General features: G+C 38.0%; 1 protein-coding gene across 1 annotated transcript; it reads left to right on the top strand.

Moving 5' to 3' along the window:
• Positions 1-3,282: 3,282 nt before the first annotated feature.
• On the top strand, positions 3,283-11,686 carry LOC138306393 (uncharacterized). The gene is made up of 4 exons (XM_069246842.1): positions 3,283-3,289; positions 3,560-3,690; positions 8,547-8,714; positions 10,164-11,686. Exons 2-4 carry the CDS (start codon positions 3,582-3,584, stop codon positions 10,241-10,243), a joined length of 357 nt encoding a protein of 118 aa, XP_069102943.1. The 5' UTR covers positions 3,283-3,289; positions 3,560-3,581; the 3' UTR covers positions 10,244-11,686.
• Positions 11,687-12,281: the final 595 nt, after the last annotated feature.

The following is a 12,281-nucleotide window of genomic DNA, read 5'->3' as shown; positions in this document are numbered from 1 at the left end:
TTACCGTCTTACTTTCTGAAGCGGGGCCGTCATTTCATGAGCTGTCAATCTTTTTTAACGAAAATTTAAGATATATCCTCTAAATATTCTGTCTTTAAAGCAAGTAATATACGTCGTGAAATTTAATAAACTTTACAATGGTGTTTCGTTTGACTCGATAAGACAAGTATTTGTTGAGAAAAACGGTTTTTATTCCCTGTTCATAGGCGTCTCGCGTGGAGTTTAGTAGTGTAAAGAGACAGTCACGAATCCTTCTCACTTATAAATCCTTGGTTTGACCTTTGACCTAATTGCTGTAATTAAATAAAAGTTAGTCTTTTAAACGATCTACATAAAACACCAAAAATATTTGCTGTATCTTAAACGGTTTTTGAGTTATGTCTGTTTTAAACTTTTTAGGTATGACGTCATGGCGGCCATCTTGGATTTTTAACCTACTTAAAAATGTTGCGGTCACCCCATCAACTCATGCCATACAATATAACAATAAGGCATTGACATACCTCTTATCATTTTGAACACAAAAAAGTGTAGAATAATAATAATAATAATGCTAATAATAATAATAAAAAACAGAACAAAAACAATAGGTCTTTTCACCGAAATGGTGAAAAGCCCTAATTAAATGTGCAATACAGTGTATATATTCTCTGCAAATGTTATGTTATTATCATCTGCTAATGGTATCGTCATCCCTTAAAAAGAGTTGTCTCCCCATATGCAATGTACATTATGAAATTACAAGAATTATCTCCCTTTGAATATTATCTCCCCTTAGTATCGTATGTCATTATAAAAAGAGTTTCTAATCCATATCTTTAGAGTGAATTTCCCTACTTGATCCATTAATTAATTAATTATTGATTAATTACAGTGATATATGTTGATTATATCTCCTAAATAATAGACTTATACAAAATACAATACTTATCACTTCTGACTGAGTGTGATATCTTGCAACAATATTTATCTCAAATTTTCCTTTTGCCATGAGGCAATAGCAAAGTTTGCTATTCTATGTGCAAATCCTATGTGATCAAAGGACTTCTTCCTCAAAAACAAATACATATTCATTATTGATATCACAGAGTTCGTTTTCGAGAATAATTTTTTTCAAGCAAAATGAAGTGTGAAATACCAGAGATAACAATGTTTTTGAGATTTTTTTTTCAATCAAAATTAAATTTGAAATACCTGCTAGAAAATAACTAGAATTAAGACAAAGTTTTAATCCATGATCTTCATTTTTCCAGAGACATCAAAGATGCTCGTTATGGAGGCAAACTAACGAGACCAAGCAGGCCACATCGAAACTTATCACCTCACAGAGACCAGAAATCATCGTTTGCTCCTGCGCCAACGCCTGCCTCTAATATGCGCCTTATAAGAGGTCAGCCAGTACCAACAACACAGGTAAGTAGGTCACTGTGACCTAGATCAGAGATCAGTCAGTACCAATAATACAGGTAAGTTGGTCAATGTGACCTAGATCAGAGATCAGTCAGTACCAATAATACAGGTAAGTTGGTCACTGTGACCTAGATCAGAGATCAGTCAGTACCAATAATACAGGTAAGAAGGTCACTGACTAGATCAGAGATCAGTCAGTACCAATAATACTGGTAAGTAGGTCACTGTGACCTATATCAAAGATCAGTCAGTACCAAGAATGCTGGTAAGTAGGTCACTGTGACCTAGATCAGAGATCAGTCAGTACCAAGAACACTGGTAACTAGGTCACTGTGACCTAGATCAGAGATCTGTCAGTACCAATGATACAGGTAAGTTGGTCACTGTGACCTAGATCAGAGATCAGTCATTACCAATAATACTGGTAAGTAGGTCACTGTGACCTATATCAGAGATCAGCCAGTACCAATAATACAGGTAAGTTGGTCACTGTGACCTAGATCAGAGATCAGTCAGTACCAATAATACAGGTAAGAAGGTCACTGACTAGATCAGAGATCAGTCAGTACCAATAATACTGGTAAGTAGGTCACTGTGACCTAGATCAGAGATTAGTCAGTACCAATAATACAGGTAAGAAGGTCACTGACTAGATCAGAGATCAGTCAGTACCAATAATACTGGTAAGTAGGTCACTGTGACCTAGATCAGAGATAAGTCATTACCAATAATATAGGTAAGTAGGTCACTGACCTATATCAGAGATCAGTCAGTACCAAGAACACTAGGTCATTGACCTATATCAGAGATCAGTCAGTACCAAGAACACTGGTAAGTAGGTCACTGTGACCTAGATCAGAGATCAGTCAGTACCAAGAACACTGGTAAGTAGGTCACTGTGACCTATATCAGAGATCAGTCAGTACCATTGCTACATGCTTTTCAGATAAAATGATGTCACAATGGATACCTATAGGGAATAACTTAATGATAAACAACAATGGAATATATTGGTTATGATTGAGTGAATGGAGAATCTTTGAGAAGTTATGCATTTTGTGCATGTGACTGCGTATATAAGGTCATTATGGAACAGTAGCTTTATTGTAATTGTTGATCTGGTTGGACACAGATCTTCTTCTAAATTCTGATCACCACTTATGTTCCTTTTGACAGTCAATGACGCACGAAACTACAGTGCCTAAACAGGAAGTACAGCGCCCTCTGGAGGGAGATGAAGGTGGCATATCTGGGGCCTCCCTAAACTGGGTCGGGACATCCCAAAAGCAAACCTGGAGTGTAAGTTGTTGCTTTTGATCTTGGACTTGTTCACGTGTACTGTGTATCATTGTATGATTATTTATCTGTTCCATTGTAAGGATGGGGTAGGGGAGCGAATGGAACTTCGTGAGATTTTGTAATTTTGGCAAATATTGCAAACATGTACTTCATTTCAAATCACACTTATATATTTAGTTTGTTAAATTTGTCTTTGAAATAATTGGGTGAAACAATGGTCAGACCTGAATGAAGTGAAAAAAATATTATGGAGCAAAATGGATGTCCATGGAATTTCATTGAATTTTGTTAAAAGATTTCACCAAATGTTGTTAACAATATATTCAGATCCATAATATCTGTTATTTGATATGAAAGTAATGGATATTAAAATAATTGCCTGGCATGCTATCCTGCAGCATGTTTGTTTGTTTTGTATTATTTTTTTTTTATCTTTTTGTCTCCCTTGCAGATGAACTCTTCTTTAGTAAGAGGAGATCCAGAAAACTTTCTTAGTTCACAAAATCCAAATGCAATGAACACACCCCGTATATTGGAGTTGGATATAAACAGGATGCTGATTGGTCAAAAACACTATCAGGTTTGTAACATTTAGTTTGATTGGATGGTTAATGTATCATCATATTCATAATGTTTTATTTGATTTGGCAATGCAGCTATTTGAGTTTTTTGTAATAATGTTTGTGACTAACTTTGCAATAATGTTTGTGACTAAGCTATCAAATCTATAACACTTTTGTAGTTAAAAGTTATAGTCAATAAAAATGATTTATTGTGTTAAATATCTTATAGTGTATGTAAAAATTGAATAGGTTATAGATTAAGGTACACTGCCTCTTTTGATTTCCAGTTCTAAGATCACACAACCTGGTATGACAGAAGACAGACTCGTGAATGCCTCACAAAACAACCTTCGATCTTACGTAACTGTTAACAGACCAACAGCTCAGCCAGTAAATGCACGACCACGGTCTTTTGCCAGTAAGTCACTATTTTAATTAGAACAGGTGTTTATTTTTATCATAATTAAGGTAATAGCAAAATCAAGAAAGATAACGACATAATTAAGGGAGTATGTCATAGTCAGGGGAGATAATGTTGTTTAGTCAAGGGAGGTAATGTCAGTGTCAGGGGAGGTAATGTCAGTGTCAGGGGAGATAATGTCAATGTCAGGGGAGATAATGTCATAGTCAGGGGAGGTAATGTCATAGTCAGGGTAGGTAATGTGTTATAGTCAGGGGAGGTAATGTCATAGTCAGGGGAGTAATGTGTTATAGTCAGGGGAGGGAGTAATGTGTTGTAGTCAGGGGAGGTAATGTCATAGTAAGGGAGAGTAATGTGTTATAGTCAGGGAGGTAATGTCATAGTCAAGTGGAGTAATGTGTTATAGTCAGGGGAGGTAATGTGTTATAGTCAGGGAGGTAATGTATAGTAAGGGAGATAATGTGTTATAGTCAGGGGAGGTAATGGATAGTCAGGGGAGGTAATATAGTCAGGGGAGGTAATGTCATAGTCAGGGAGTAATGTCATAGTCAGGGGAGGTAATGTCATAGTCAGGGGAGGTAATGTCATAGTAGGATTCATAGTCAGGGGAGTAATGTCATAGTCAGGGGAGATAATGTGTTAAGTCAGTAGGGTGGGAGTAATGTCATAGTCAGGGAGAGGTAATGTCTAGTCGGAGGTAATGTCATAGTCAGGGAAGTATATATCATAGTCAGGGGAGGTAATGTCATAGTCAGGGGAGGTAATGTTTAGCAGGAGTTATGTCATATCAGGGAGGTAATGTCATAGTCAGGGAGGTAATGTCGTATAGTCAGGGAGTGTAGGTAGTAATGTTTATAGTCAGGGGAGATAATGTGTTATAGTCAGGGGAGATAATGTCATAGTCAGGGGAGGTAATGTCATAGTCAGGGGTGGTAATGTCATAGTCAGGGGAGGTAATGTCATAGTCAGGGGAGATAATGTCATAGTCAGGGGAGATAATGTCATAGTCAGGGGAGGTAATGTCATAGTCAGGGGAGGTAATGTCATAGTCAGGGGAGATAATGTCATAGTCAGGGGAGGTAATGTCATAGTCAGGGGAGGTAATGTCATATAAAATGAAGGTAATGTCAAAGTCAGGGGAGGTTATGTCATAGTCAGGGGAGGTAATGTCATAGTCAGGGGAGGTTATGTTATAGTCAGGGGAGATAATGTCATAGTCAGGGAGGTAATGTCATAGTCAAGGGAGTAATGTGTTATAGTCAGGGAGGTAATGTTATAGTCAGGGGAGGTAATGTCATAGTCAGGGGAGTAATGTCATAGTCAGGGGAGATAATGTCAGTCGGGGAGATAATGTCATAGTCAGGGGAGAGTAGTTGGGAGGTTATGTCATAATGTCATAGTAGGGAGGTAATGTCATAGTCAGGGGAGGTAATGTCATAGTCAGGGAGGTAATGCAAAGTCAGGGAGGAATTCATAGTCAGGGGAGGTTATGTCATAGTCAGGGGAGTAATGTAATGTATAGTCAGGGGAGTAATGTCATAGTCAGGGAGTAATGTCATAGTGGGGAGTAATGTCATAGTCAGGGGGAGGTAATGTCATAGTAGGGAGGTAATGTTATAGTCAGGGGAGGTTAATGTCATAGTCAGGGGGTAATGTGTTACAGTCAGGGGAGGTAATGTCATAGTCAGGGGAGATAATGTCATAGTCAGGGGAGTAATGTCATAGTCAGGGAGATAATGTCATAGTCAGGGGAGATTTACAGTCAGGGAGGTTATGTCATAGTCAGGGAAGGTTATGTATATGTCAGGGGAGAATGTCATGTCAGGGGAGGTAATGTCATAGTCAGGGGAGATAATGGTCATAGTCAGGGGAGATATGTCATAGTTGGGAGGTAATGTCTAGTCAGGGAGGTAATGTGTTATAGTCAGGGGAGTATGTCATAGTCAGGGGAGATTATGTCATGTCAGGGAGGTAAGTGTTATAGTCAGGGGAGGTAATGTCATAGTCAGGGGAGGTAATGTCATAGTCAGGGGAGGTAATGTCATAGTCAGGGGAGGTAATGTCATAGTCAGGGGAGGTAATGTCATAGTTAGGGAGGTAATGTTATAGTTAGGAGAGGTAATGTCATAGTAGGGGAGGTAATGTCATAGTTAGGGGAGGTAATGTCATAGTCAGGGGAGGTAATGTCATAGTCAGGGGAGGTAATGTGTTATAGTCAGGGGAGGTAATGTCATAGTCAGGGGAGGTAATGTCAGTGTCAGGGAGTATGGTAATGTTATAGTCAGGGAGGTAATGTCATAGTCAGGGAGGTAATGTCATAGTCAGGGAGGTAATGTCATAGTCAGGGGAGGTAATGTTATAGTCAGGGAGGTAATGTCATAGTCAGGGAGGTAATGTCATAGTCAGGAGAGGTAATGTCATAGTCAGGGAGGTAATGTCATAGTAGGGGAGGTAATGTCATAGTCAGGGGAGTAATTATAGTCAGGGAGAATGTATGTATAGTCAGGGAAGGCTATGTCATAGTCAGGGGAGGTAATGTTATAGTCAGGGGAGGTAATGTGTTATAGTCAGGGGAGGTAATGTCATATAGTCAGGGAGGTAATGTCATAGTCAGGGAGGTAATGTCATAGTCAGGGGAGGTAATGTTATAGTCAGGGGAGGTAATGTCATAGTCAGGGGAGGTAATGTGTGATAGTCAGGGGAGGTAATGTCATAGTCAGGGGAGGTAATGTCATAGTCAGGGGAGGTAATGTGTTATAGTCAGGGGAGGTAATGTATATAGTCAGGGGAGGTAATGTGTTATAGTCAGGGGAGGTAATGTCATAGTCAGGGGAGGTAATGTGTTATAGTCAGGGGAGGTAATGTCATAGTCAGGGGAGGTAATGTCATAGTCAGGGGAGGTAATGTGTTACAGTCAGGGGAGGTTATGTCATAGTCAGGGGAGATTATGTAATAGTCAGGGGAGGTAATGTCATAGTCAAGGGAGGTAATGTGTTATAGTCAGGGGGAGGTAATGTCATAGTCAGGGGAGGTAATGTCATAGTCAGGGGAGGTAATGTCATAGTCAGGGGAGATAATTGTCATAGTCAGGGGAGATAATGTCATAGTCAGGGGAGGTATGTCATAGTCAGGGGAGTTAATGTCATAGTCAGGGGAGGTAATGTATAATCAGGAATGTCATAGAATGAAGGTAATGTCATAGTCAGGGAGGATAATGTCATAGTCAGGGGAGGTAATGTCATAGTCAGGGAGAGTAATGTCATAGTCATCAGGGGAGATAATGTCATAGTTTGGGGAGATAATGTCATAGTTTGGGGAGATTATGTCATAACTTAGGGGAGGTAATGTTATAGTCAGGGGAGGTTATGTCATAGTCAGGGAGGTAATGTGTTACAGTCAGGGGTGGTAATGTTATAATCAGGGGAGATATTGTCATAGTCAGGGGAGATAATGTCATAGTCAGGGGAGATAATGTCACAGTCAGGGGAGATAATGTCACAGTCAGGGGGGTAATGTCATAATCAGGGGAGATGTCATAGAAATGGAAGGTAATGTCATAGTCAGGGAGGATAATGTCATAGTAGAGGGAAGTAATGTCATAATAAGGGGAGATAATGTCATAGTCAGCGGAAGTAATGTCATAGTTTGGGGAGGTAATGTCATAGTCAGGGAGATTGTGTCATAACTTAGGGGAGATTATGTCATAACTTAAGGGAGGTAATGTTATAGTCAGGGGAGGTTATGTCAGTCAGGGAGGTAATGTGTTACAGTCAGGGATGGTAATGTTATAATCAGGGGAGATAATGTCATAGTCAGGGGAGGTAATGTCATAGTCAGGGGAGATTATGTCATAACTTAGGGGAGATTATGTCATAACTTAGGGGAGGTAGTGTTATAGTCAAGGGAGATAATGTCATAGTCAGGAGAGGTAAGGTCACAGTCGGGGAGGGGGGGGGGGTGATGTCATAATCAGGGGAGATAATGTCATAGAAATGGAAGGTAATGTCATAGTAAGGGGAAGTTATGTCATAGTCAGGGGGATAATGTCATAGTCAGGGGAGGTAAGGTCATAGTAGAGGGAAGTTATGTCATAATAAGGAGAGATAATGTCATAGTCAGCGGAAGTAATGTCATAGTCTTTGAAGGTAATGTAATAGTCAGGAGAAGTAATTTTATAGTCAGGGGAGATAATCTCAAAATGAGGGAAGATAATGTCATAGTCATGAAAGGTAATGACATAGTCAGTGTTGCTTCAATATTATAGCTCAGAAGACTTTAGACAGAAAATGGTGTCGTCTTTAGAGCTACAATTGGCGTCTATTACTGCTAATGGAGCAAAGTAATGGTTATTCAAACCATTATTAAAACGGTTGTTAGCATTTTATCATACTTGTTTTATATTTCTTATCTACTAGTTATCTACTAGGGAATAAAACTGAACAAAATATAAAATAACAAACTTTCTGCGAGGTCTTTTTGAAGGGAATATATGGGAAGTCTACAAATTGTGATTTTCACGTCTTGTGAGTGGGACGATATTAAAAATGGTAGTTATGTTTGTTTTGGACAAAAATAGTATATAAATGCATGTATATGCATTAAATAATCGGAAACCTACAAAAAAGTATCGAAAATTGTGCTTGAGTGATTTTCTTAGGCATTGCTCCCCTAGGACACATAGGCACCATTTAGTACCCGGCTGAAAGGTATAGTAGGTCAGGTACATATATTCGTTCTAAGTCAGGGGAGGTAATGTCATAGCCAGGGATGTTGTAGTCAGGGGAGATAATATTGCTTGTGAAGGAAAAATAAACACATGAATCATTTGTACAATAACTCACTCTATTGTTTAGGTTCTGCCACTAAGGAATACGTTCCACCATCGTCCCCTGTCAGCCAGAACACAAAACGAGTGAGGATGTCGGATGGCGACATGTCAAGGATGGACATGTCTCGTAATATGACCAACACACCCCCACTGCCACCTATAGGTAGCGCCACCTCCCGGGATATTCCAGGCGGTAGGTACCTGTCACATGCCCTTCATATAATTAACAAAAAAATAATTGTAGTATTGGTGAATGGTGCATAATTATATAGAAAATACACGGTTAGTATCATACAATACAAAATTTAATTAAGTGCGAGACGTATAGAAACCATGATGTTGAGTACCAAAATAAACCTTGTAATGTAAGATACAAACCATTTATTATACTTATCCTGGCACCAATTACTTACAATTGGCACTACTTTTTATGTAGGAAAATATTCATTAACTGAATCAGAATGAGAGTGTACTCCTTTTTACTGCTGTGAAAAATATATAGCACCTTCGCAAACAGCTCCAGTAATCCTGTTTTTAAATTTCATCAGAGTGTAAAAGCACTGAATGGAAATACTCAGAAAACAACTATAACCAAATAAATAATCATGTACAATACATAGATTTGTCACGATCCAAGATAAATGACGTCATTCCAATGAAAGGTTAAAGTTTGGGGTCAATTTAGAAAAGGTTCTGTCAGATTTGGAACAAATTCAATTGGTTTTTTGACATTTGGTATTGACACAGAAACCATAAGTTTATCTGGCTGTAGTTACATTGTGCAGTAATTGTAGATTAGATATATATATATATATTTAAATAACAAAGTTTGCCAATCTATGGTTAAATCTTGTATATAACTAATTATATATGTCGAGTTAAACTCAATAATTGGAAGTTGGCCCTGACCAAACTTCAAGCATCTGGGTACACTTATTTGGATTTCCGGTATCATTTGAAGTTTTACAATAACCTAGGATACCCTGACATCACGTGATCTTACTGTAAACAAAACAAAATCAGTTCAATCACTCTCCTCTCAAATCATCATTTTGGACACTTAGCGTTACTGAACTAGTCTAGCCTTAATGTTAATTTGGAATGAAATGAGAAAAGTGACGTTTTCATGTGAAATTTAATTTGAAATGGTATTTTTACATACCGTATTCGCAATATTCGTTGTAATAAGCGTCCAGGGCACTAAAAATATTAAAAATAATTGGGGCGCTTATCAGGGTATCAAAATTTAAGTTCGGTATAAAAAATCTGTAAAAAAAATTGCCATATTATTACACTTTCGGTACTCATGACACATTAATCTTTCAAAGTAAAAATGTGTTTTTTCCTCTGAGATACTTTATTACGTCATGATTTACATAAGAAACACTCGCAAGTTCATGTAATATGGGATACAATGACGATGCTATAAGCATCACAAACATGTAAAACATCATTAAATCCATGAGATGGGGCTTCTAAATAACTTCAATACTTTTCCTGAAGATGGGAGGGGGCGCTAACTACGGCCAATACAGTATTTTATCTGCACCTTTTTTCTTAAAAGGGATGCTTTCGTGTGGATGAAAAGCGGTATATGCATTGATTTTATATGTGTAATAATGGCTGTTTAATTTACTTTCAGAACCCCCTCGTAGTCCCCCAGGCTCTTCCATGCGTCTGTCACCTCCCCACGTACAGGAAGTGATATCACCTTTGAAATGATTGTTGATCATGCTGCACGTTCTTCCAGATGTGAAATTTCTCCCTCAAGATATGATAGTTCTCCATCCAGATGTGACATATTTCTCCATCAAGATGTGAAATTTCTCCGTCAAGATATGATAGTTCTCCATTTAGATGTGATAGTTCTCCATCCAGATGTGATAGTTCTCCATCCAGATGTGATAGTTCTCCGTCCAGATGTGATTGTTCTCCGTCCATATATGAAACCAGTGTACCATTGTCATAGACTTTAGTCCAATGATTGTAACATTGTAGACTCAAAAATTATTTTATCACTGGTCTTAAAATTTCAGTACTTTCAGTACTTTGATTTTATACCTGTACCTATGGAAACCATATTAACAATATCAGTATAAGTCTGACACTTTTACGACATTGTGTAGGTACACGTGCGCCAAGCACGAGGCGTGACTGCATACTGCCTGGTGATTGGTTAATTTGGCTACATCCGACCCCAATAACCCCAATTACGACCTGTGATTTTTCTGTGATTTTCTTGTGAATCATTGGGATATGAAATACGGCAGTGATTCTTGATTAACGTTTGAACTTTAATTAACAAATAAATAATTAATGATAATTTAATTTCAATAGGAGATAATTTATGTTTTCTTTTCTCTTTGTCTATACTAATCAGGTATTGAGAAATTATTGTCTTATTATCAGTTAATCATGAATAATTATAATTACAATCTGTGCTATAATGTAGAGTTATTTTCACTAGCATTATTTGGAGTTATTTCCCCTGAGTAGTGATCTCCCCTTCTCCAGAATTATCAGTGTCAGAATTAAGATATAAATTAAAAATTGAAATTGAAATTAAAGAGTATAAATATATGTCTAAATGTCAGATATTTTTGTGTAATATCTGGTCAAGCTATCTTTTATGTTCATAACAATTAAAGTTATATTTTTGACTTATGTTTTAATTATCAGACTTCAATTATGCTAATCGAACAATCCTAGCCTCTGTTCCGTTATTTGTGTTTATTTAATTGATAAGTGCTAAGTCTTAAAACAAAGACTGATCTTGTTTTATTTTATTGTTCTACGTATCATGTTTTAACTTTCAAACCATGATGGAGTATCGATATGAGTGCTTTAATTCCAAATAATCTTCCTATTCACAATGATCTATTGTTTTTCTTGAATTTTCAAATTTTTACATCTGTGAGATAAAATCCGATCTTAATATATACATTTATACCTTGTTTTTCAGCAACATAACAACAATTTTAGTCAGAATCACAAAATTAAGTTTGTATGGCCTTGTATTTATACGTAGAGGTAAACACGTTTATATAGACTGTGGTGTATATTGAATAGACTTGACATGTAGACTATCTATTGACTTAACTGTGATAGACCAATATGGTCTGTATATTTTTGTAAATAAACACGACTATCTCATATACAACAAAACTGTGTTGTTATATTTATCATAAAAGCAATAAAATCTTCTTTTTTTTAGCTCACCTGGCCTGAAGGGCCGGTGAGCTTATGTTATGGCGCGGCGTCCGGCGTCGGCGCGGCGTCCGTCGTCCGTCCGTCCGTCCGTCGTCCGTCCATCCGTCGTCCGTCCGTCAACATTTCCTTTAAATCGCAACTAGTCAAAGAGTTATGGATGGATTGTAACCAAATTTAGCCAGAAACATCATTGGGGGAAGGGGAACAGAACTTGTATAAATTTTGGCTCTGACCCCCAGGGGGCAGGAGGGGCGGGGCCCAATAGGGGTAATAGAGGTAAATCCTATAAATCGCTACTTGTCCTAGAGTTCTGCATGGATTGTAACCAAATTTGGCCAGAAACATCCTTGGGGGAAGGGGAACAGAACTTGTATAAATTTTGGCTCTGACCCCCTGGGGGCAGGAGGAGCGGGGCCCAATAGGGGTAATAGAGGTAAATCCTATAAATCGCTACTTGTCCTAGAGTTCTGCATGGATTGTAACCAAATTTGGCAAGAAACATCCTTGGGGGAAGGGGAACAGAACTTGTATAAATTTTGGCTCTGACCCC

The sequence above is a fragment of the Argopecten irradians genome, chromosome 13 (genome assembly GCF_041381155.1).
Source record: "Argopecten irradians isolate NY chromosome 13, Ai_NY, whole genome shotgun sequence".
Lineage (NCBI taxonomy): Eukaryota > Metazoa > Mollusca > Bivalvia > Pectinida > Pectinidae > Argopecten > Argopecten irradians.
Note: the sequence above shows the minus strand (reverse complement) of the source record. Positions and strands in the feature narration are given on the sequence as shown.